At 43.3% G+C, this 25,565-nt stretch overlaps 1 protein-coding gene across 7 annotated transcripts; it reads left to right on the top strand.

Annotated features, from left to right (window-relative positions):
* The first annotated feature begins 15 nt into the window (after positions 1-15).
* LOC149330699 (protein LTO1 homolog) lies at positions 16-17,797 on the top strand. Of its 7 annotated transcripts, XM_089561368.1 has the most exons (8): positions 79-183; positions 618-840; positions 2,449-2,508; positions 4,269-4,334; positions 11,288-11,393; positions 12,446-12,516; positions 12,680-12,794; positions 14,878-17,797. In XM_089561368.1, exons 2-8 carry the CDS (start codon positions 827-829, stop codon positions 14,965-14,967), a joined length of 522 nt encoding a protein of 173 aa, XP_089417494.1. In that variant the 5' UTR covers positions 79-183; positions 618-826; the 3' UTR covers positions 14,968-17,797. The 7 variants fall into 7 exon arrangements, with proteins under 7 accessions (XP_089417493.1, XP_089417495.1, XP_089417496.1 ...); XM_089561367.1 differs by lacking the exon at positions 618-840 and having other exon boundaries at positions 16-183; XM_089561371.1 differs by lacking the exon at positions 2,449-2,508 and having other exon boundaries at positions 81-183.
* Positions 17,798-25,565: the final 7,768 nt, after the last annotated feature.

Below are 25,565 nucleotides of genomic sequence, written 5' to 3'. Positions count from 1 at the left end.
TGCCAAATTTTATGGACATTGATTAGCGAGTGTATCGCGAAAAAAGGAAAGTTTAGAAAATATCAGGATTCGCAACTGCTGTTTTATTGAAGGCACGGCCGATATCCACCACTCTCCCGAAACTGAAAATATGGCGATGGATTTCAACGATGTGCTGGATGACATAGTGTTGGCCGAAGAAAAGTGCGTTTTTTGATTTCCTCTTCTTAAAATTTCTTTAGATTCTCGTGGTAGTCAGTTATAGGGTTCTTTATGTTTACACTTAATCGCGTTTATAACGTTTTCTCCTAGCCTGAAACGATCAGAAAGCTTGTGCACTAATGCTACTTCACGCCACGGTTAGCTAGCGTTGGCTGAAAAAACATTTCACGCTTAATATTTATTTCCCTGTGACCTTTTCTCACGCGAACGCGCCTCTTGCTTTGGACCAAATAGTTCCCTTTCTTATAGGAGCTACCAAATATGTGAATCGGTTTGTTTTCTGTAATCGATTGTGTCAACAGATAGATGCGCTAGGTGAACGGGATACCTGTCAGCTTTAATCTGACGGCTCGAGTTGCTCATCCTTCGATACATATACGATCGTTTTTGTTGCTCTGTTTTGTTTTTGTCACCAGGCGTTCCTTCCACTCCTTGCGCTGTAGTAACGTGTGGTGTGCGGAGAGTGTGTGTCTGTCTGCGCGTGGTATGTGCGTGGGACTGTTGTGAAATCGTAAGAACTCGTTCCGAAACATTGTTTGCACTTCGGGCTACTTTGGCGCTAAGAAAAAAAAAAAAAACAGCTACGACTCCTAGACACCTCGAATACTCCACATCAAGAAGAAAAATGGAATTTCAGAGGTGGGTTCGCTTCGGCGTTAAATAATAACGCGTATCCGGTGCTTTTTTTTTTTCATGCTTTTTTTTTAAACGTCGCATGCAGTTTTTTGCATGGCATAATACCGTTTCAGCAGTCATGTACTGGTGTACAGCAGCTGTATTTCCTTTTTTTCTCTTTTTGCCAGACCATGTTTTACGGTGCCTACGTACTGCGAGCGCTTTCTACACCCAGTGGGCATTGAAGCTCCCTTAGACGTCCTGTGGAGGTTCAGGATGTCTGCAGGACGTCTGCAGGACGTCTAAGGGAGGTTCAGGGCCCATCGGATGGTTGCGGCACATCAACTTCATTTGTTTAGATTGCGGTCATAGCGGCAGTTGTTTGTTACCTTGAATGCTAACTGTAGCGCTCGGAAATATTATATTTAGGGGCAGCTTTTTCTCGCTACTTTGGCGATTTATTAACCTTACTTCCAACTGTGCCGGGAAAAAAAATTTTCTTCCCTCTGCCTTATGTTCCTTTCCTTACAAAGTTCGTGCATTTGATAGGAGCTTTTTGCAGGTTGATTTATATTGAATGGAAATATAAATAACTCAGAGACCAGGACGCAGGCAAAATTATTATCCGTTAATGTGTTATTTGGTCTTGAATCGTTTAAAAAAGGGTGCTAAGGGGAGGGTGGAATGTTATGCTGATGCACGATGTAATTCTTTGAATGGACAGTTTCAGCACTTCAGCTACTGAGAAGCTGGAAGCTAGAATATCAGAGGCATGCTTTTGCTACAAGGTTACCGCAGTTCATGTTTTACTTTTCTTACTAGATGGTGCCACCTAGTTTGACCTATGGGGACATCGGTGTTATAAATAATGATAGGTGGAGCTGCAGTTCAAACTTGCTGGTGTGAAATTATTGGTATGAGCAGGGACTGAACATGGATGCATGAAAGCTTGCTTCTTTGGCATGTCCATGTACCACAACTGCACTAAAGCACCTGCTGGAATAAAATTTTATACTTTTAAAGCTTCCTTTCACTTTATTTGGTTTTAACTAAAAGGCATTTAAAATTGACTGACTGCATACTAGCTACAAAGCAAACCTGCACAGTTTTCTCAAATCATTTTGGGAAAATTCTTTCTGATCTGTGAATCCAAAAGGAATACCCGACTACTGCAGTGGTCAACATTTTAAAGGCGAAGTTATTTTAATATGTCATGCTTGTCAGAATCCTCCATGGGGACCAGAATTCATCCCCAGACCAACAAGGATCTTGATGAGCCATATCTTGAGAAAGGCGTGCAGTTTTCTTTCTAGATTAACCAGCATTGACCTGAATATAATAGCTTTGCTGCCACACTTATGTTGGCGTTTAGTGTAATTGTTCCCCTGCTAGATTTCTACTGCATCTTCGGGATTTTCCTAAATGCATCTAGTGACATATGCTTTTGCAACGAATTTTGAGGACTGGTGGGCTCCCAGTTTTTATAAAGTTCATAATTACTCGGCTGATTATATTCACTTTGGACCATTTCCGAATTCGACTGTATGAACTGCTAGTCAAAGCCTTCCTCTTCTTTTTTTGGGTCTCGCTGTACCTCTGATTCTTTTTGTTCATCACCGTCGGTTGGTTCAGGGGTCGGCACCCTAAACCGAAACACAGCTATTCGGAAGAAGGCCCTCCCGTTGACGCCAGGTAACTGTGCGCCGGATCTCTGTCACTCAAATTTTTTGCTCTGTCTTTTTCTGTACCTGTTCTTGGGAGATATTTAGGCCTGCGCAGAGCTGTTCGTTGACTCTGGTTTTTACTATAAGAATGCTTTGCCTGCTCATTTGTCCTCCTGACTGCTTGTTCTCATTGTAGTCTTCACAGTGGCTATTTGCCTCTGGGGGCACTCTTTCTTTGAATGCACTTTGCACAGCTTTAGTTCCTTGCTTTTGGGAGGCTCTCGAAGGAGTACTGACATCAGAGCCCAAAGAGCCTGGATATCTGTGTGGTTTTGTTTTATTTGTACGTCTTGTTACTATCGATAAAGCACTGGGTAATGAATACCGCCTAGAATCTATTTACTATTCATAATGACGGCATTCAGTTGAGTAGACAACTTTCGTCCAAAAAAGAAAATTGCTGGGTCAGTTTCTAGAAGTAGAAGAAGAAAAGATAGGAACCAAACTCTCAAAAATTTTTTCAGTACTCTTTGAAGACTCCCTGTCAGCTTGCCTGAAGTAGCCTAGCATGTCAACTTTTGCTTTTGAGTTATATAGTCGGATACAGCTTAAAAAAAACAGCAGTTGCTAACACTGGGCCATGGTCCCCGGCGTGCTGTATTACTCCGCTAGCCAGTCACAAAAGTAAACGTAATCAGCTTTTTAATGTTTAACTTTATTAAACAAGCCAGTTATCAAAATTCTAGAGCTTATCATTTTTTTCTTGTGATTAGCTTCTTGTTTAGGTGACAAGAGAAGTGTTAACAACGGACTACTTTTTTGTTGTGGAGGAATTCTGTGCTTACAGGCTGAATGTGGGCGGAGCTTCACTGCAGACTTGAGTTGTAACCGACTATAGTTATACATTGCCTGGAATATAACAGCAGCCGTATTTTTCTCTATGGTTTTTCAAGTCTATCATTTTGAGGCTCAGACTGTGGCATGGTCATCGGTTTGCTGGCATCTTGTTACTGTGAAGAGTTGTTCTCTCTCATTTGAGCGTAGAATTTGTGCTTTCCGCATGGCTGCCCTAAGGTTTTTCTTTTAGCAGGATTCTTATGAGGCTATTTACAGTGTTCTTAGTTTTAATCCCTTAGTTTTGTTTCTTGTGCATGGCTTCTTTCTCACTTTTTCTTTTGCCTCAAAACTAACTGCACTGTCTTTTGTGGCTTTTTTTCTCTGGCAGTCAGTGTCGGGAGACTTTTTGCTTTCCCTGGCAAATGATGATTCGCTGGGTATTGTGAGCCTGGCATCATTGTTCCAACAATAACTTGGACAGTACTTTTGCATTTTTGTGCACTCAGTTCTTTTTTGTCACTGTTTCAGTCTTTCTTAATTGCTTTTGACTTTTTGACACCACTGTTTTTGACAATGCATTTTTGTGCTGGTGTTACATGGGGACATCTCTCTTCTTTTTCTTTTTTTTTAGTAATTTGTCCGCAGTGTGATTTTTGAGATTATGTAACGTTTTCTTTGGGGCACCCTTGCTTTGCAGTGTTGTTGCAGCCAAGATGCTTTTTCTTTTGTGAGGGCACGCTGAAGGCTTGTTCACTCACTTTTCTTTTTTTGCTGTTTTACTCGCACCGTAGCCCTGTAGTCTCATCAAGCACTATCTTTCTCTTTTGTCCCTCTTTCTCTCTTTCCCTTCCACCTCTGCCTTCCCGTATGCACCCCACCTTTTCTTTCCCGCTTCCACTAACCCTTCACTCTCTGTCCTGCCTTCGCCTTCCTCCCTCATCAATACATTAGGCCTAGGGCTTATCCCAAACCTAGGCATAGCAACTCAGAAGAAGGGCCGGCACCTGTTGATCAGAGGTATGCAAGGGAAGCCAATCATCCTGTGCGTCATCGTTCTGCTGTCCCTGCTATTTTTTACAGCGACGGCTGTTAAAGGCATGCTTCCCAGATCTGCGGCGTCGTTAGCGTAACATGGAGGAAAAATGAAGGGCAGAGGAGACAGGCCATTCGTTGCGCCATGGGTTTTGTGGCGTCCTCTGATCCCAGCGGCGGGCACTAATGCTTGCGCCGTTCTCACCTCTGAGTGGAGAGGGCGCCACTGTGCTGCACGGCAAACGGCGCATTCACCACCGTAGCCAGCTGCCACTGAATGTCGTGTTATACGGGCTTAGTAACCATTGGCCAGTTTTTAATCTTTTTTTTGGCCTCGAATTCCTAACAGAGCACATCTGAGCTTTGAACAGAGCAGTACAGAAGATGGTAGTTGAAGCCATTGTAGAAAACTGAGTGTGGAATTGAGATCGGGGTAGAGGCTGTGGGTCAGCCAGTGCTGTATTCTAGCATTTGGACCAGTCCTGGCTAGAACACGCATAGCAGAGGTGTTTGGATACACAAGGAGTGGTGAACTTTTTGGCATGTCATACACAGTTTGTTGGCCGGAATTGATTTGGCCTATTAAATTTATTAGTTTCTGCAAATGAAGGTAGGCGCACTTATGGCTTGCAAGGTCATGTAGCTGCCATATTTCACTGCAAACAATGCAAACAATATTGAAAAATTTTGGAAGGGGCCTGAGCGCAGCATAGCAGATGACTGAGGAAAAGTTTAAGCGGCATTCACGTAACGTGACATACATTCCAACATCAGCTGTTAGGGGCCATGGTGCATAAGAGATTGTTGTGGTCATAATCATGTACGAGGGATTTAATAGGGCACATGAACCATAGATTATGGGCCACATAAATCATGTCCCGTGCATTGTCATTGGGCTGTTGACTATGGCTCAAATAGCTCTTAAGTAACATGACCCATAGGTTATGTGGCCCATTGTCAGTAAGTCATGTAACAGTGGCCACTTAACTGGTGACCCATGGTATATGGGCATGTGGCAGTGGGTCACATAATCCATAGGTCACATGACCCATGGGTTATGGACCATAAACAGAGGGCCACTTAACTTTTAGGTCACATGATCTGTTGGTTATGGGGCCCCTTGGCAGTTAGTCATGTGACAGTAGGCTAGAACTCATGGCCCTTGGGTTACGGACCATCAGCATTGGGCTACATGACTTATGTGCCACATTACTAATGGGCCATGTATAGGTTATGTGGCCCATTTTCAGTGAGTCGCGTGATAGTAGGCAAGAACTCATGACTCATGGATTGTGGTCTATCAACAGTGGGCTGCATATATGTCACATGACTGATGGGGCATGGGTTATGTGGCAGTGTGTCAATGGGTGATCGACAAAATTTGCCAGAACTCATGACCCATGGGTTATGGACTATTAATGGTGCCACATAACTTATAGGTCACATGACTTATGGGTTTGTGACCCACTGTCAGCGAGTCATGTGACCCATTAAACCCCTCTTACATGACATGCCCCCATGAAGAAGTCATGTGACCATGCGACCTTTCTATCTGATGATTTCATTTGATGTAGACAGCGATCTCGGGCAGGGGGTGGGAGTGTGGCATTAGCAACTAATGCAGTAAAAATATGATTTGTAGGTGTAACTCTGAGACGTAGAATGAAAGAAGGTACGTGAGTTGTTCATTTGGATTAAGTCTGGGAGGTGGAAATAGACTTGGCATTAGACAGATATCTGGGGGTTAATTTAAATGGACAGAAGGGGCATTTTGGGAAGGGAAACTTATTTCCAACAGGAAAGAATTCACTGCATTGATGAAATATAAACTGGGGGATAGGGTGGCCACAGTCTGAGCAAGATGGGGTTATCAGAGGCCTTTGCGCTGTGTGAGCAGAACCCATTTGGTGGTGGTAATGATAAGCTAGCACTTAGGCCACACTTCTACTCAGACTACATTTACTCGACTACTAATACTGCCATCGTATTTGATGACCATGTTGCAGCTGCCTTTCTGCCAGTGAATGAAGGAACCATTTCGAAGCAGATTATGCCTGGTTTGGTGATTTGAACTATTATGGTCTTAAAGGGACCCAGAAACACAATCTTAATTAACTTTTTTGCCTGTTGATTGCATACAGTGAGTTATAATGGTGCTATTAGCTTCGTTAATACCGCGTATATTCCGTTTTTTAATATTTTAATGTCCTCCCAAAAACAACTTCATGGCTCTGATGGTGTCGCCACACAGTGGCGGGTTTTTAGCAGCGGATATGACATCACCTGGCGCGAGCTTGATGATCAGACAAACAGTAAATATACTGCAAATTGCGTGAATAAATAGACACATTTTGCACCTGTCTGCGTTTTATATTAGATCAACAAAAACCACTTGTTTGTCTTAGATAAAAGCCCTGCTAAAGCAAGTAAAATAAAAATACATCACCAGGGGCGCTCTAGCATGGAAACGACGCTGCCAGTCTCAGCTAGAACGAGTTACAGGGAGCAGGCAACCATGGAGTACAAACTTCCGCGACGTGCTCTGGCTGGCTGTTTTGATTGGTTGCGCCAGGTGCCGTCATTGGGAGAGCGAAATAGGAGTGGGAAGCCCCGCCAAAATCGAGTTGAGGGCAGTGTTTTGTTTGCTTGTATTTTGAAATTTCTCCACTGAATAACTCCCGTTCCTGTGCATCGATTCCTGTAATTCTTTTTAAGTCAGAATCTGTGTGACATAAAGAACCCACCTGAAGTGTAGCCGGTATCCCCCCAAGCAGTGTTTCGCATAAGTTCAATAGGGAAAGTATAGGCAGCGCAAAAAAACGGGGACAGCAGAGAAGACACAAACGACAGGACAGTGTCAGTCCCGTTGTTTGTGTCTTCTCCGTCGTTTGTGTCTTCTCCGCTGCCCCTGTTTTTTGCGTTGTATATTACTTTCCTTAAGATGAGCCACCGACTAGCCCATACCAAAATTTTGATCCATTAGTTCAATACCCTGCTAAAAATGGTCTAATTTCAAATGTGGCAAAGCGCCAAAAAACTTACGATGAAGGAGCTCAACATGATTGTAAAGTGTACGGGCCATGTTGTTAGAGGTCTTATCCCCCATAACATATGTCACCATTTTCACTACATTGAGTTGAATGTTCAGACAGCAACATCTCACTGTGATTATTGAGGTATGGCAGTACCGGTTATTGCAGTGCCTTTTCTCTGTGAGGTACTGCACCATATATATATATATATATATATGACAAAAGCCAACAGCCACAGAAACCAAGGGGAACAGGGGATTTATTTATTTATTTATTTTGTGGTGTTGATCAATTTAGAATATTAGTGAATATGTTATCGCTTAAAGCTAATTGATTAGAAAAGCAGAAGAAAAAAACAACCACATGCCGCCGGTGGGATCCGAACCTACGACCTCCGACCTAGGTCGTAGGTTCAGATCCCACCGGCGGCATGTGGTTGTTTTTTCTTCTGCTTTTCTAATCAATTAGCTTTAAGCGATAACATATTCAGTAATATTCTAAATTGATCAACACCACAAAATAAATAAATAAATAAATAAAAAATCCCCTGTGCCCCTTGGTCTCTGTGGCTGTTGGCTTCTGTCATATTTATAACGAGCCCCTCATTCCCCTTCCCTATATATATATATATATATATATATATATATGATATACGGCTATATGGTTCAAAAGAACACCATATAGCATCCGGGTGCTGTTCTTAAGGGGTCTGGCTAGTGGGCAAGGCCAGTGACCCATGCCTACCTACCTTTCTGTGGCTCACACTGCATTATTAGAATACACTGCCCTTTTTCGTATGTAAGTGCCTGGAAAGCATGAACTGCCTTTCACAGTTTCAAGTAGACTTGCAACATCTGAACTTGCGTTGCATTGCACTGGCACACACAACATCCCATAAATTTATTTTTACATACCGTAGGGGCAGTGCAGTGGAGATGTGAGCAGGTAATGTAGTAAAACAATTTGAAGTGTGTAAAATGAATGTTAAGCGATAGACACACTAGTGCATGCTGTTGGTGCGTTATGTCAGTGCGCTATTCTCAGAAATGTACGCAGATTATCATAAAGGCTGTATGTTATGGTGTCATAAGGCTCTGGGTTGGTATAATACATTGTTTCCTTCCTGATTTGATTCCATTTTTTTTTTTATTTCCTGCGCTTTGCCATTGTCTGTAGTGAGGCTATGCCCTAGGTTTGGTTTGACGGCCCCTTTTAGACGGTTCAGTTCTAAGAAGTTATGCGCTGTGGGATCGACCAAACGATATTGGTCGCACATAAAAATTCAGAAATAGAGATCTGTGTGGTTTACCACAGGTGTCCGAAGGACTCTATAAACCATGGCTTGTGGACACTTTTAGCTCTCCGAAGATTATAAAAATTTAATGGGTGTTTATTATTCTTCGTGGGAAAAGATAAGGTTGATCAGAAGGAGAATTAGGAGACGTGGCAAGAGCGCCGGCAGCGATATTCAAGATGTCTAGGGCAAAGCAGATATAAATAGAAAAAGAAGAGTTCGTCTGAGCTTAAAGCACCTTAATGTTCTTGTCAGTTTTGGTTTGGTTTATGGGGTTTAACGTCCCAAAGCGACTCAAGCTATGAGAGACGCCGTAGTGGAGGGCTCCGGAAATTTCGACCACCTGGGGTTCTTTAACGTGCACTGACATCGCACAGTACACGGGCCTCTAGAATTTCTCCTCCAAAGAAATTCAACCGCCGCGGCCGGGATCGAACCCGCGTCTTTCGGTTCAGCAGCCGAGCACCATAACCACTGAGCCACCGTGGCGGCCTAGGCTTCAGCCTATAACCGAGAGCGAACGTGGGGCGTTAATTCAGCCAATGGAGAAGGTAGTTGTAGTAAGGGGTTTCAATGACATGATGAATGGAAGGAAAAAAATTTTTGCTTGCCCCGGCATCTGCTATCGCTGCTGGAAACACCTAAGCTGGGGCAGCAAAAATAAAGGATAGCAGGCAGTGTGTAGAAGTGAAATGACAGAGGTGAGGGGATAGTAGAAAGGACAGGGGGAGAGGTACAGTGGCAATAAATCTTTACATATTAACATAGTAACATATATACAGGTCGCACGCATGTGATGGTCTGGTTGAGTACAGTACACACACACGCGAACGACACATTGCACAATGGAGAAGGGTGGGAAGTTCAATAATGTCTTTGAATTGGTTGGGGAATTGTTGTATTGTACCATACCTTAGCTCTTTTAGACCGTATTCGAGTACATAGGAGGGGAGTAACTGCAAAGCACACCACTATATATCTTACCTGAGAAGTGGTTTTTATTTCTTTGCTGTTGCTTCTCTGAGAAGCCGGTATCTTCCTGATATCCTGTCTCATTCCCCTGTCTTTCGTCTTATCTGATTTGAATTTGGAAGGGCTTGAAATTGGAAAAAGCAAGTGTGACAATGCAAGACAGTACTTGGCATTCTTAGCTGTCAGTAGTGTCGCATCACTGCTCTCATACAAGTGAATACACAAAGTGCTATTGTTGCAAAGCTATCATTTGTAGGCACTTCGTAAAGTCGGAAGACCGGCTGTCCTTTTAAAGCCGTGATTTGCTGTCTGGTTACGAGGGGGCAGCGTCTTTGCTTTGCCTATGGAAAGAAGTTAAAGTGCTTAAGTGGGCATGTTGGTTTTCTGCGATTAATTGACCTTGCAAAGAGATAAAGACAAACAGGGTAGATGCATGATAAGGTGCTGTAAGTTTTGTGTTCTTTGCAGACTACCTTTAGAGGTGTCATGCCTAAGGCGAAAAAAATTGTGCGGGACACATTGCTAATAGAATGATTAATATTGTGTACTGCAACAAGGGAGGTTAATTATACTGACACTACAATGTGACCCTGGGAATGCAATGCAATGTGCAGTCAGGCTGGAATGAAACATGAACAACTCAAAGTCAACAAAACAATTTTTTTGCCTCTCTACTTTCACCTGCAGTGTGCAACTAGCCTGATTCATGTTTGAAGTGCATATTCATAAACCACCTGTAAAGGAATATCTCACTGCACAGTAGAAAAGCACGGCAAATGGGGGTTTGCGTTTCTTTCCGGCCTGACTGTACATGCCTGCAGCAGTCATGTGGAAATAACTACATAGGATTTCGTGGCGTTGGATTAAAAGACAGTTGCGGAAGTCATAGAAAAAGCAGCCTTGAACTCAGATAAATTGGGCCGATCGTCTGTGCAGTTGCTGCAGACATCTGGTAACGTTCTTTTTTTTTTTGTTTTTCTTTGACCAGTGTCATGTTTTCGGAGTATTTTTCAAGTGGTTAATGCTGATAAAACATTCAAGCTTGTAGTGTTTTATACCGTCGGCTCTCGATAATGTGAACTCGAAGGGAAGGAAACTGAACGCTTGTTCAAATTAAGGAGAGTTCAAGTTAAAGAGAGCCTTTTTGATTCACTTGATGCTGCTGGGGCTAAAGCATCAATTCAGAGGAACTGATAGTTCAAATTAAGCGAGTCCAAATTAATGAGAGTTTGTTGTATAATTAATTTGACTGCACATCTGAACTGACTCCTGTCTCTGATTTCTTGTCTCGGAGTGGAAGGAATGCTTTGGTCGCTCTGTGAAGGTATCAAGATGGAAAGCCCATGTAGTTTTCTCTCTGTCATAAGCACCACACAATATGTTACTGACTGCAAACTTGAATGAATGTGCTAGAAAAGGAATTAGAGCAATGAAACAGGCAGTATAGAGCCCGTGTTGTTCCTTTATTTCTTACATGTTCGTCCAACTTGGAAGTAAAGTGTTCGTAGAATACAGGTAGTTAATGCACAGTCGAGAAGAGTGAACATTTATTGTGGTTTGTCAGTCAGGCGCAGCTCATTTTCGGAAGTCTTTTTTTTAACTGGCAGGCCCGTAGCTCACCACGCTTGTTTTCGGCGCAGATATCGGCAGATGGGCTTTACTCGTGGTTTCAGCCTCGGAGAAGAAGTGGGATGGAGAGACGGCTATCAGCTCGGATTGCAGAGAGGCGCACAGATTGCCACCGAGGTTTGTCTCTTAATGGATTTTGTTGGACATGTTTTGCTTATTTTTTTTTTCTCGGTTATCAACCTTGTAGTTTGGAGGGGGGCTAAGCTGGAGAGAAACAAATACATGAGAGGGACATAGGATAAGGACTAACTTGCAACTGAAAGAAATTGGAAGCGAAATGATGCGCTTGAGTAATCAGATGCGCATGCCTAGCTATCCACTGATTTGAGGGGGTGGCTAGACATCAAGGTAAACTGAACTAAAATGGGGGCTAAAAAACAGGAAGCGTCTCCTTATTTCTCTCGTGCTAAGCCTTCTCCAAGTCATGACTTACCAACCAGCCCAAACTTCCACTTTTCCCAGCCTAGTGACTTAATGCTGGCTACTTAAAGCTTGACAAGGGAGTATAGATTGAATTAATGAAAAATTTTACTAAGACGACATTTAAACGTCATCTTAACACACATTCGTTAATTTAAGCTTTGCTAGCAGCCAGAAGACAGGGTTAATTGGAGGTGTATGGGAGAGGCCTTTGTCCTGCAGTAGACGTAGTTAGGCTGATGATGATGATTGTGACCATGAATAGCCAAAGAGTAAGAAGTCTTAGTAAGTGTCTTCTGGCATGGCCATCAAAACCGACACCGCTGTGCCTTTGTGTTGACCACAGTTTCGCTTAAGACAATTGAAAAGTGCACCTCTAGCACCTGATCTTAAGTGGTTGCTTATACCCAGATGACGCATTCATTTCTTATTCTTCCTGGAAGTGTGGGCTAGGAGGAGCATAACTTTGGCCTCTTGCAAAAAAGAGTAAAGTCTCAAGAGCATTCAGTTCATCTGAACAGCCACTTTATTACCTGGGCGTCTTGTGCTGAATTGATTATTAAACTGAGGCTTTTATGAAAAGGCATTGCAGTGTCAAATAAAAAAACACTTCCCTTGGAACTCAGGCACTTGCTTTTAACCAAACCTTTGTTAGTGTAAGCGTTTCTGTGCTGTCTTTGTTCTATCAAGTGATAACCGTCAGACTGCATCCCCCTTAACCTCTTGTGCATTCCTGTGCATTGTTTCAGTTGGGGTTTTATCAAGGGTTCGTTCATGCGTGGATCACAGTTTTGGAACGTGAAGAGATTGCAAAGCAGAGGTGTGTGGTGCATCCTCTTCGGCCGCTCGGTGTGCTCATAAGCATCCCCCCGGGGGGGGGGGGGGGGGGGGGGGGTTGCTTTCGAGCAGACCTGTAGCGTTCAAACAGAAGTGACCTTGGTTCAGGCTTGAGCGCGTCTAATTTGTCTTTGCACTGCTTTCAGAAAAATGGTGGCCTTAAAGGCACTTCTTGAGATGACCAAGAACTTTCCCCAGGTCAACATAGCAGATGAGGACATGTTTGAGAAGCTACACAAGATCCGAGCTAAGTTCAAGCAGGTGAGGAAGAGTGAAATTTTCTTGCAGAGTTAGAACGGCAGATCCGAGCTAAGTTCAAGCAGGTGAGGAAGAGTGAAATTTTCTTGCAGAGTTAGAACGGCAGATCCGAGCTAAGTTCAAGCAGGTGAGGAAGAGTGAAATTTTCTTGCAGAGTTAGAACGGCAGATCCGAGCTAAGTTCAAGCAGGTGAGGAAGAGCGAAATTTTCTTGCAGAGTTAGAACGGCAGATCCGAGCTAAGTTCAAGCAGGTGAGGAAGAGCGAAATTTTCTTGCAGAGTTAGAACGGCAGATCCGAGCTAAGTTCAAGCAGGTGAGGAAGAGTGAAATTTTCTTGCAGAGTTAGAACGGCAGATCCGAGCTAAGTTCAAGCAGGTGAGGAAGAGTGAAATTTTCTTGCAGAGTTAGAACGGCAGATCCGAGCTAAGTTCAAGCAGGTGAGGAAGAGTGAAATTTTCTTGCAAAGTTAGAACGGCAGATCCGAGCTAAGTTCAAGCAGGTGAGGAAGAGTGAAATTTTCTTGCAGAGTTAGAACGGCAGATCCGAGCTAAGTTCAAGCAGGTGAGGAAGAGTGAAATTTTCTTGCAGAGTTAGAACGGCAGTGGCTAATCTTGAGTGAGGTGGGGAAGGAGCAGTACTGTTTTATTCAATTCTGTGATCATTAAATTGTGTGTTGAAGTTCTCTTAGTGGAATTACTTTTCAGAACGCTTTTTGGCGTCTTGTTCTACAGCTGAAAGGTTCCAAATGGAGCACATAGAACTGTGTTGGTATTAGGTAATCCCAACTAATCCCAGTTGAACTGGCTTGTACCCTTCTCATTTGAGTGGGCCACAGTTGTAATTGGCACCAGTTGAACTGGTTTCACTCTATTTTTATTTTATTTTATTTATTTCAATACCCTAAAGGCCCAATGCGGGCATTACATAGGGGGGAATTCATCAAAGAAAACAACAGATATACAACACAGAATACAAACGGCTGAAAACAGAAGTAAACAAGTTAAGAAGGCAGGTACAAGTTAATAAGAGGAACGAAAACAAAAAAAAAAGAAAAGGCTAATATGAGGTATTTGAAAAAAATTCCCATGTAGCAAACCCCGCAAAAAATCCAGAAAAATCCCGGCTTCGAAAGTTACTAAACACTATATACTATATATGGGTCGCAGTCTAGTTGGCTGTAGTCGGATTGGGCTCCATGGATAGCAGCTCCTATTGAACTGGTCTTGTCAGAATGGGGCTTATGAGGAACTGGCCCTGGGTTCAGTTAGAGTTTCCAATTTGCAGCCTGTAGGTCTCACTGCATCGGATGTCCCGTACAGTATGTCCTAGCATAGCTGTTTGTCGACACATTTAACACTTATCTTTTTGCAAAGTACTTGTAAGCATGGCTGGTACACTTGCAGTATACCTAGCCTTGCTCATCTTGGGCTACAAATTGGTGTTAGTGGTTCAAATATAATCAGTGGTGCTTTTGTTAGTGTACGGCCAGTTTTAGAGCAAATGGTGCCTATAGCCAAACACGTTAACCTGCAAAGGTCTCTTCAAAAATTCACTTTTTAGGCTTTAGTAGCCAGTTCGAGATTATTAAAGTGCATGTGATTGTCCCAGTTGAAGTGATTTATTCCACTTAGCCCTAGTAAGCGCTCTTGATGCATTTAGTGGGAGCAATGTTGGTCCCAGCTGGAAATACTGCGGCTCACACCAGGCAAGCAGAGGCATAAATGAGACCATATGCTGAAAAAGCCAATAAGGCTGGTCACAGCTGCAAAAAGAGATAGTGTAGTTTGGCTCCATTTGGTTCCTGGTAAAATCGCACAGAGACGATTGGGTTTCCTTCTACTAGTACTGTTTACAAAGGCACAATGGCCACATTCATTTATAACTGGTGTCTGACTGGTACCAGTAGATTTCTAGCTGGTACCAGCTAGAACCAGTTGAACCCTAAGTAGGGAATTCTCGCGTGAGTACAGTCTCTCAACGGGTGCACTGTGAAGTGTTTCAGGTTTTGTGTTTCATGCAATCACTTTACTTCTACACGACTCACTTTCCCCACACGACTGACAGTGTCGTCCTCCCCGATGTTCAGGTTGTGTCGATACTGAACATCAACACGCAAGAGTCTGAACTTCACCCGGAAGGGGAGCCGTCGTCGCCACGACCCGAGATGTCCTTCTGATGACCTTTGACCTCTGGGGAGGCTCCCGCAGAGGACGGTGCGGGTGGTAGCGACAGCCCCGCAACCGAGGAGGTCCCACCAGTGACGTCATCGCCGTCGCCGCCAACGGAGTCCGCACCTGCCACCACCACTGCCGCTGTTGCATCGCCGTCGCCCCCCAATGCTCAACGAGCGACGCCACGCCCCGTGAGACCTCAACGGCGTCGGTTCTCGGCGCCGGCTTCGACGAGTTCAACACAGCCGTGCTGTGTCCTCTGAGCATGGTGTGGCTTCTTTCTTGGACACTTTTGCTTTGACTCGACTGACAGGAATGACGGTTCTTCTGGTAACGTTCCTGATGGGGGCGAGATTGGAATTCAAGAGCAAGTTGCGGTGGTGGACGTTTTGAGAAGGACGAATGAAAAAAAATTTGAAGAGGCTTCAGGAAAGGATTTGCGTCTGTAAAGGATATGAGCAGAATGGCTCGAAAGCGGGCAGGAAGTTCTTGAAGACTTGTTCTCTCTGGTACAAACATCATAAGTGTAGTTACATCATGAGGATGCTCTAAAGTTGCATGTCAGGAGATCATGGCATCTGTTGTCGCATTTTTGGTGGCTGTTGTTATTGGTAGTCACAGTTCCAGTGCAGGACACTGGATTGAATGATTGGCATTGAGCCAGCGTTTGTGCTAACTGCAAAAGGTGTCATTTTGAAATCTGAATTTGTATCGAGTTTTCGTTGCATTTCGTGAAATGCTTCTGATTCTGCAGTATTGCATTCAGCCAAGGTGCCAATATGGGCAGTGATTGAGAAAAGGTGTCTTAATGATTTATAGTAGCCTCCTTGCAAGCTGTTTGTAAGGGTTGTAGTTATAGAGAGTTTCTTTTTGGAAAGTAGGTTATGTGGTCAGCGAAATAAAAAAGCAAACAAAGCCAGGCCAAGTTTAAAAATGCTGCTAATGTAATGTCCGCTCTTAGGGCTTGAAGAAACAGTGAAAAATGCACATTAGAAGAAAGCTGGTGCGGTCTACCTCCACGTCTTACACAGTCAGGTGAGCCCTTGTTTATAGCAGTGCAGCGAAAAAGACTAAGGAAAAGGTCTTCAATAAACTGACAAACATGCGTAAGGCTGACTTCCTTCCTTTACTAGTTGTTTAGTTTGCTTTGGTTTGCTTATTGTCTCCGCATCTGTCTCTGCTTTTTCTGCGACCTTTTGCGCTACTTTGCTAAGAACTGCTCTTGATTGTTTCCATTGGTTCTTTGTTTTTCTTTTCAAAGGTTTTTACCCTTCTACCATTTCTTTTAAGAGTTGATACTTTTTTCCACTTTGGCTGTTGACAATGCCATGCTAAGATTGGCTTCAATATGTTTATTATAACACCTGCTTCTTTATGGAAAGGCTGTATGTTTGTCATATAATTGCCTGCTCCATATCTGGCCAAAGTGTCATAGTCATGAGACAAAAATTGTCATAGTCAAGAGACAATTGACAGAGCTTTAAATATTTATTCTCGTTGCACCTCTTCCCTTTTTAATGTGTTTTTTCTTTTAGTTTGACAGATCAGTTTTGCATAAGGGGCAGTGGCTTTAGCTTCAGATTTGTGCTCGCTTGACTGAAGAAAAATGCTGGTAGTCAGCAGCCGTCTTACTGGATGTGGGTCTTGTTTTTTGGCTCTAAATCGAAAGGTGTGAACCAACTAGTCTAGCTGGAAATTTCATTGAAGTCAACGTCTTCTTGAACAGAACGGTGGAAAAGCCATTGGCAGGCTGTCTCGGAGGATTTCTGACAAACTGTTTTGTTTTGTCATTTGAATAGTTTTCTGTTGTCATTTCAAAAAACACATGAACTATTAAGCTTTGTTTTTGTACTTATACTAGTTTCTTTGCAGTGGGTGCATTAATGGAGTGCCATCTGGATTATTGGAGAGTGTGGTCTCTTGCAGAAATTATAATTTTTTAAGTACAGTTTTATTTATTGAGTTGTTGGCTGGTCATTGAGATGCATAACCAGCTTGAAAATGTTGAATTCTGGTCAAGCACAAGGAGTGTATTAGTGCCACTGTCAACCACCTTTTCTTTTTACACCTTATGACTTACAATGCTGTGTGCCAAAAACTGAATGCTGCCAAACCTTTCATGATATTTGAGCCTCTGCCTCTGGACACACGTACAGACTTATGAGTTTGCTCATGTGAGAGCGAAAAATGCTTCCTGTTATTTATTTGTGTGTATAAAGCATGTGTTCTAAACATTTCTTCCAAAGTATATGGTCTTCTGTTTGTTTTGTTCTATTTATGGTTTATTTAATTACTGTATATTATGCCACCTCATAATGTTATGTCATGTAATTATGTCACCGCATTATTATAGGAGTGTAGACAGTAGATGGAGTAAATAACATGACCCCTGCTTATGTTGCATAAGCGAAGAAAGGTCAACAAGGTCAACAAAACTTCTTCTATTTCTTCAAGAAGCTTCTATTTCTGTGGGATGCTTACTGTGCTGGTTTAATTGAACGAGTGTCGTTCATTACTATACACTGCGGCACTGCACTAGTTGCCAGTTTTGCATTTGGTCACCAGACAAGTCATTGAGGAAGAACTGATCCACCATTGCTGGCTTTAACTACTCTGCCTTACACAGGTGTCCGCTGTGAAGTGTTTGTCGCTCCTGCTCGGTCTATTCTTTGAGCTGTGCTCAATCGGCCCCACTTGTCTAAAGGGCCTCACAGATGTAACAGGCAACAGCAGCAGCAGTAGCGCACAGTGTAGAGTGCCAAAGCACCGAGATGTCATGTCCTGTTGCGGCACTTTGAAGTTCACCTTTCCATTAAATCGTAACGTACATTTTGATGTCTTCTACTGGCCATCAGTGTTGCCTACTGCCAAACAGACGCATCCTAATTTGTTTCTTAGAATTAATGCCACTGGCCAGCATTACAAGCTGCACACGATATTGGCCACGCATGGAAGCCTGATGAATGTGATGGCACGTCAGCTTAACATGACATTGTTAGGGCAAAGGGTGATGTGTTGCACTGTCTTCCCAGTACCGCCACTGCAGCTATGCTGAACTACCACGTGTTTGGGGTGCCATGCTGTTGGGGTACTGTGCAGCTGGAGTTCCGTGCAGTTGGGGTACCTGTAGTTGGGTTACCTGCAGTTGGGGTACAGCTTGGTTTCGGCCTAGGGATTTCACCAGTGAAATAATTTGTGTGCACTACGTTGTAACAATACAGATTAGGAAAGCATAAAAAGGACAAGCCACACTCTCAAGCGTGCGTCTATCAGTGTTGCTCATCCTTTTTGTGCCTTCCTAACCTGTACATTAATATGCAGCGCACGCGGATTGTTCCACCTGCATTTGGGGTACCACATGTTTGGGGGTGCCTTGTGGTTGGTGAAGCTCTGTTCCATTTTCAGATGGTCTAGTGAACCTGAGTGAACAGAGAGGTGCCATACATTTCAACAGGAGCTATGTGGGCTTTTGAGGGGGAGGGATGGAAGTAAGGGTGCTGCGAGAGAATAGAATTTCTACCGAAGAATGTCTTATCCGATCTTATTGAGAGAATTTGAGTTTATCAATGTCGTGGACAATGCGGGCTTCAGACCAACCAGGCCGGGAAACCGCGGCTGCTGCTGCTGTTGTACCACCAACTGCTCCGCGGCGTTGCGTGATGTCATTGCAAGGTTCGCCCCCCTCGTACTTTGGTGTCCCTGCCACCAGCGTGTACAACAGGGACATGTATGCATGTCTTTGTATGGTGAGTCGCTAAGCTGTTGCGTCAAAACTATATTATATACATATATGTATATGTATACAGACTGCCTTTTTTCTGATATGACCCATAGTACACTGTGAGCTCAGTATATATCCACTGCCTCACGTTTGCCTGGCGGGTGGCTTGGCAGCTGAAGTAGTTTAACTGCTAACATGTACAAACATTTTACACACTTCGTGTCACCGAATGGTTTCCAGAGTGTTTTTGCTGCCGGAAAGAGGGCTTCGACTGAATGCCGGCATAAGCTCTAATCTTTGCTTTCTGACCGACGTGTGTCACCAGCTTGTGCTCGACTGTACATTGAGCTGCTGTGGAGAAGTAGTAGTGTTGTGCGCCAGCAATGCTCCTCTTTGCTGTTCAAACTGCAGCGTTAGCTTTATTGAGTCTTGCAGAAATTCTTCTCAACCTTGTGAAAAGGCTTTTTTATTTTTCTTGTACTTCTAAACTGAAATTGCGGATCCAATTCTCCTTCAGCAACAGAAGGACAGGGGGTGTTTGGGCCGTCCCCACTACCAAGACTTTGTTGTTTTCTTTGCATTTAGCCTTCCGCCTTTGTTCTCCTTTGAAATTATCTCGCAGTGCAATTTTTTGGCCTCCGAGATAGCAGCATGGTCTGGCAATGGTTGCCGGTTCAAATCCTAGGCCAGAATGAATTGTAAAGGACTTTAAACACCTGTGTGGCTCTCATTTTTAGGCATATAGTTTATGCGGGTTGACGTCTCTTCAGTGGGGTTTGGTGAGAGCTTTAGTGGTCAAAAGCGGCCATAACCAAGAAATCTTATTTGCACACATCAGCCAAAATGAAATTTAGAAGAAAATTGTTATGTTTCAGCACCTGCATTGACACCTAGTTTTATGTCCAACTCTGTAGCTTTTTATGAAGTTCACTTTTCCTTGGTTTTTTGTGTTTGCAGCTTCATTCATGTCTTATTGCAGTTCATACTTTACTTCATACTTCAACCCACTGGGCACTAAAACTTCCTTGGACGTCCTATGGACATTTATGACGTCCGTGGGATGTCCAGGAGAGTTCCAATGCCCATTGGGAATATGGCAATTCATACTTTACCTTGAACTCCGAAACCTATTTCTTTCAACATCAGTACTGCTTTCAAAGATGACTTGGTGCATTGAAGTATGCCCATCAAATCCACAGTACTTTGCTTCCGCACAAGACTGTTCAGCCACAGAGCATTTTTCATTCTGAAGCTGCTGCGCACAACACTTGCTTAAGGAGAGGTTCGATCGTCGGATGGCGTGGCAGCTAGTGTGCTTTTCTCTGGGCCAGCCTCCGCTTCGAAGTGTTCCGTTGTTTCTGACGTGTTGCATTGTTTCTTGTCCGACGTGTGATGCACCATGTTCATGCAGCCGCTGCCACTGCACTTTTTTTTTTCTCCGCACTTGCTCTCTTTCTCTCTGATGATGTGCTCAATAGAGCTGGTTGTACTGTATTGTTGGTCTTATTCTTCCTTGCGATGTGGTGGTGAGGTGTGTATGTGGGCGTGTGTGTAGTAGTCTTGTGGTCATGCTCGTTTTTTGCGGGGCTTAATTCTTCCAGAGAGAGGCCCGGAACATCTGGTGTGACAATTCCTTGCTTTTTTTACCATCAGGTTTATTTCATTGTGACAGCAAGGGCAAGCTTCTTGGCTCTGCGGTAATGTTGGCATAACACGAAGGACCAGTGAGGTGTAGAAGGGGGTGGCGCCCTCTGTGCTCAGTGGCGTAAATTGCGCAGCTCAGTGGTTAGAGTGTTCCCGGCTTTGAAACTGGCCACGGCGGCCATGTTTCAATGGAGGCGAAATGCAAAAGGCGCCCAAGTGCTATGGGATGTCAGTGCGCGTTAAAGATCCCCAGGTGGTCGAAATTATTCTGGAGCCCTCCACTACGGCACCTCTTTCTCCCTTCCTTCTTTCACTTCCTCCTTTACCCCTTCCTTTATGGCGTGGTTCAGGTGTCCCTTCCCTTATGGCATGGTTCAAGTGTCCACCGAGTTGTGAGACAGCTGCTGCACCATTTCCTTTTCTCAAAAACCAATTTCCAATTTTTTTCCTGCTCGCACCTCTGCATGCAGAGGGCGCTGTTGCTGCAAACAGCACATTCACCACCGTAAATAACACATTCACCACCACAAACAGCTGTCACTGAATCTCGCATTACACAGGTGTGGTAATCGGTGTTCGGTTTTTTTGTACACCCTTTGACCTGTAGTAGATAGGCTATTTTGCGTCAGGCGGCTGTACTGCGAAGCTTCTTACGTGTTGAAGCACTCTTGAGATGATAAATAATTGTGTACATAATCGGATGTACAGTTCCGCACAGTTGTACAGCTGTGTACACAGTGGTGAACTCGTAGGTTTTTCCTAGTGCGGTGCACGTCGCAGTGGTTTCATTGTTTGGGACAAATTCGGCACTCTTCCTACTGCAACTGGGCTGCCTTTTTTTGGTAGTGAACACAGTAAATAATATTTCATAATTCAAAATGTGGGCTTGTCAGCATGTCCTTCGGCATAGTCATGTAGACATGCCTGGTAATCCATAATAATCTGATAATCCATAATAATAACATTATTTTATTCAGTTTCTAGCACTGTGTGCCTCGAAGAACGAAGTGATCGCACAATCTCTCAAGTGCTTATTTACAAATCCAGTCGATTTCACTGTTGCAGTTTTCAGTAATCTTGACAGTTATTACACCGTTTTGTTTATCTCTATAGAAGATTAATAGTTGGTGTTTTGTGCTGCAAAACTGGTCAGCTGGCTTTCTTCAGAATTCCAGGGGATACTTAATCTGGGAAAAATTTTAAAAAATAAAAATGCCGAGCAGCATGTAAATGTGTAAATTTAAACTTTTCATTCATGATGAAACTCCACAATCCTAAAAGCACTGTGTTGTCGTTAACAAATCTGTTTGCAGATTAATTTGACATCCAGGGTGAACAGTGCATCATAGGCTTAATGTGCCCGCTTGTTCAGTGTTATAAAATTGCACATTCCAATGCATGATTCCAACGCCGACTTGTTCTGACACCTCTCTGGCAGTCTTAAGCCTTGTTTGCTCCATCAGTTGTTGGTGAAATGTTATCCACATTTGCTGCTTAAGCCATTTGGTGCAAGCGGCAGCAGTGGCGTTCTCTGTAACCAGTGCACCATGTAAGAGGCAGTAGATGAAACAATATTGTCTACTTCACTGCCATGTTTTGCGCCAATTTGCCGTGCACACAATACCAGTACAAAAGCGTGCATGTGTGTAAAATGGCTGCACGAACTGGAATGGTCTGATTGCTCCAGTAAAATTCGACCGGTTTGTTGTTAATTTGTGCTTGCAATACCAAAAAGTTTGGTTCTTTCATACTGCAATCGTTCCCTGAAACTAACTCATGCTGTAATTAGAACTGGGTAGCTAGAACTCTTAATTGCCAAGAGGAATTCTTTTACATTTATTGTGAAGGTAGCTACTCTTAAAGGGACCATGAAACGATATTTACTAAGGTTAAAAAAAAAGCTCACAAGCGATCAGTATTCCATCACTCATCACATCGGTGAAAAAGTTTTTAGGCTAGCTTCACTAGCAATGGTGATATCGGCAATTAGAAATCATTCACCTCTTCCCCCCTGAACTCAAGATGCACGAAGCACCTGAAAAAAAAATTAAGAAAACACGTCAGTTGGTCAGGCTTAATGAGAAAGCTCACCCAGATTCCCTGCTGTACATCGAGGGGGAGGGGCAGCTAAGAACGCGCGGCAAGGTGTCGCCCTAATTTGTTTTGAGCGGCAATTTTTAAAAAATTGTAAATTGTGGGTCTATGCAGAGCTCTTTACATTTGGCTTGAATACTCACAAAGACCATTTCTACAGATCTCTTGCGTTAGAGTATGACCATCAAAATCATTTCATGGTCCCTTTAAATTGCTCACCTGTGTTTATGTAGGTTTTGAGCCAAATGTTTATTCCTGGCAGCTGTAGGTAGCCTTGCTTTTTCCGTGGAAATGCTGTTAGAACACTGGATTTAATACTTGTCCTGTCATTCACAGTACATCATGCATTTATTCATTTATTACATCTCTATTGTTGCATACATCATAAAAATGAACCTCCTGTTTAAATTTTTCTTTGCAAATTTTTACTGGAGCTGAACCTGTGGCAGTGGCCCTGCTTTACATTTATTATTATTTTTAATGCATTACTAGAGCTACTGCCCTAAAGCTTGAATAGTTGTTACGGCTTATTGATGCCTGGCATATTGACCTAACTTTGTGGACGCAATAAGGATTAAATATTATGGGTAGCCATGCATGATGTTCCAATTTTGAGCCAGAAATGACGAACGCCCAGGGAACTTTTTACAATTCTGCATTTTCTCGTCATGTTTGTGTAGCTAACAGTGGAAGAAAGCTAAGCCATGGAACATGTGGTAGCGGCTTTGTGGTCGGACCTCGATTTGTTTGATTGACGTGTTGCATGTTAATGTGGAGCTTGAATTTGCGTTGAGTGTGTTGAATCAATTTCCGGTGCAAGAACAGCAGAAGCTCGTATCAGATACGTTAGGCACAGAATTTCTATTGTTCTAGCCTGCATCATCTTTTTGGTGTTCTAAATATTGCATTGTAGTCTATACTTAAGTGCAGCTTTCATTAAGTGTACGTGCAAGGGCAAAGCTTGAAGTCCAAGTGGGCATGAAAGCTAATGGAGCATGCTGTAATTACGTTCATGCCTTTCCAGCAGAAGTGGAGACCCTTAGTGCATTAATTGCCAAGTAACGCACATGGAGTGTTAGGAATGAGGCAGCGTTCTCTTTCTTCTTTTGTCTATGCCTGCACGTTTCACCATTTGACCCTAAAACTATCATTCGAAGTGCTTCATATAGAAAAAAAAGAGGCATAATTTTCCATTTTCATGCAACACTTTTATTGGAGTGACTATTAGCAAGAACTTCATAAAAGGACTGGGAAATAAGTGCTTGGTTTTTTCACATTAATATCACTGTGCACAGTCGATCATGTCATAGCCGATGCATTATCACAATGGTTCGTCCTCCGTATCCCCATTGCCATTACGAGCAGTTACTAGCATTGATAAGGACAGTGATCAGAACTGGAAGCACTGGACTGAGATGCTCTGGATAGTGTGATGTTGCTGTTACAGCGCTGTAACCAAACTCATGGTTGTACTATAGCGTACTGCACTGTTAAGCATGACACCCTCTTCTAGTCTTGACAGCAGTTATCGAGCCTGTAAACCTTGCATTCCAGTATTCATCAGTGCCCTGCTTGAAGAGCACTCAAACGTCGTGAAAAAGAGCAGAAATATCTTTTCAATGACAAGTTTTATGAACAGCAAAGAGTTACCTCGAATGCTACGTGGCTGATGCTATGAATGGCTTGTGGTGATGTCGCCGTGGCCGCAATGCTGGTAAACCAAGCTCGTGGTGGAAATCCACGCATCTTGCTAGCCATCCTGGCTTGCACAGTGGAAGCCGCAAAATGGTGCACCGTTACGGCCTTCATGGCATCAAGAGCAAGTCGTCTACAGGGGCCACGTATTGGTCGAGGACTAGCGTTTACAGCTTCATATGGTATAGCTTAACGTTTCCATCATGTGAGTTTGAAAACCAGTCTTAGGTCTCACATTCTGTATAGCAAATAGCTGGAAAGGGATAACGCAGCTCGAGTTTCTAGGAAGTACAACTTAAGTGGTTCATCATATACGGCATGATGTGTTCGCAGCATAGAAAGCACTGTGTGTACTATTGCGGAGTTTCTTGTGTAGGATTGTTTCAGTCGGTGGTAGTCAAGAGCTTGTGTGAGCCTTTACGTGGACCCGCAAGCAGAATCTGTGCATTCCTTGCTCATTCTACGCTTATCTGCACGCGTTGGCACCTGCTGCAGGTTGGCATAATAGAGCAACAGGAGCTCTCTATCACTCGTTTCGAACCAAGAAACTTTAAGAGATGTGATAAAATATTGCCGCTTGCTCAAATTCAGCCTTCAGAATCTTCTTACCTGCATTTGTGGATAGCAGGTACCTTGCTTTTAAGTTTTTCTGGCTAAGTGAGTTAAACACTTCAGATGTTGTGGAAGCTCTTGCCCTTTCTGGTGGAGAGAGAGCAAAGCCCTAGCAACATGTCTAGGATGGGCTTTGCTATGCTTCTCTCTCAAAGGATTTTCGTTTTGTGGCATGTTCATGGCTTTCCTAGGTGCTAAAGTCTCAAAATTTGTTTGCTCTGGGAATGTCGTGACGGTAAAGTCTCAAATTATGCGCCGTTCTCAGAAGGCACAAAAAAAAAAGAGGAGTGGTAGTAAAAAATAGTGCAGTTGCTCATCGTTCCCCTGTGTCTGTTGCCGTTGGCATAGTAGCACTGCTTGTCACTTAAAGGGGCTCTGAAACACCTTCCAAGAAGAGCGCATCAACTCGCTAAGTAACTGCACTGAGTCGTAATGAACACCTGAGCCTAGTGATACACTTCTACAAGCAGAAGAGAACTCACAATCATGCGCTAAAGTTGGCAAGCCCCTTCCAGCAATGTTTTCACTTCCAGTGAAGAGAAAACTTTTTCATTTTGAAAAAACTAGGACACAAAGGTCCAAGAAATCTGCATTTGTCAACTCTAAGTGTTCGAAAATCCTCTGGAGTTGTATTTTAAACCACGCACATCGTTCCGTACTTCCAATGCGATGCCACTGCTTGCTTAAAAGTATCAGATGGTTCCCGATTTCTGTTCATGTCGCAATTTGAACTGTTCCAAATGTGGATTACAGCCATGCGAAGAAAAAAAAATGTCGCTATTTTCTCGCATCTCTTGTTCATGTTACGATACCTAAGTTACTTCCGAACTTTTTGGG

Source organism: Amblyomma mixtum, chromosome 9, assembly GCF_055824585.1.
Source record: "Amblyomma mixtum isolate Tamu chromosome 9, ASM5582458v1, whole genome shotgun sequence".
In the NCBI taxonomy this organism is placed as follows: Eukaryota; Metazoa; Arthropoda; class Arachnida; order Ixodida; family Ixodidae; genus Amblyomma; species Amblyomma mixtum.
The sequence above is the reverse complement of the archived record's forward strand: the minus strand, read 5'-3'. Positions and strand labels throughout refer to the sequence as shown.

Coding starts and splice junctions, on each gene's coding strand:
- LOC149330699 (XM_089561367.1), top strand. CDS start 131: ATGGCGATGGATTTCAACGATGTGCTGGATGACATAGTGTTGGCCGAA. Junction 4,335..11,287: donor CCGGCACCTGTTGATCAGAG/GTATGCAAGGGA, acceptor TTTTCGGCGCAG/ATATCGGCAGATGGGCTTTA. Junction 11,394..12,445: donor GCGCACAGATTGCCACCGAG/GTTTGTCTCTTA, acceptor GCATTGTTTCAG/TTGGGGTTTTATCAAGGGTT.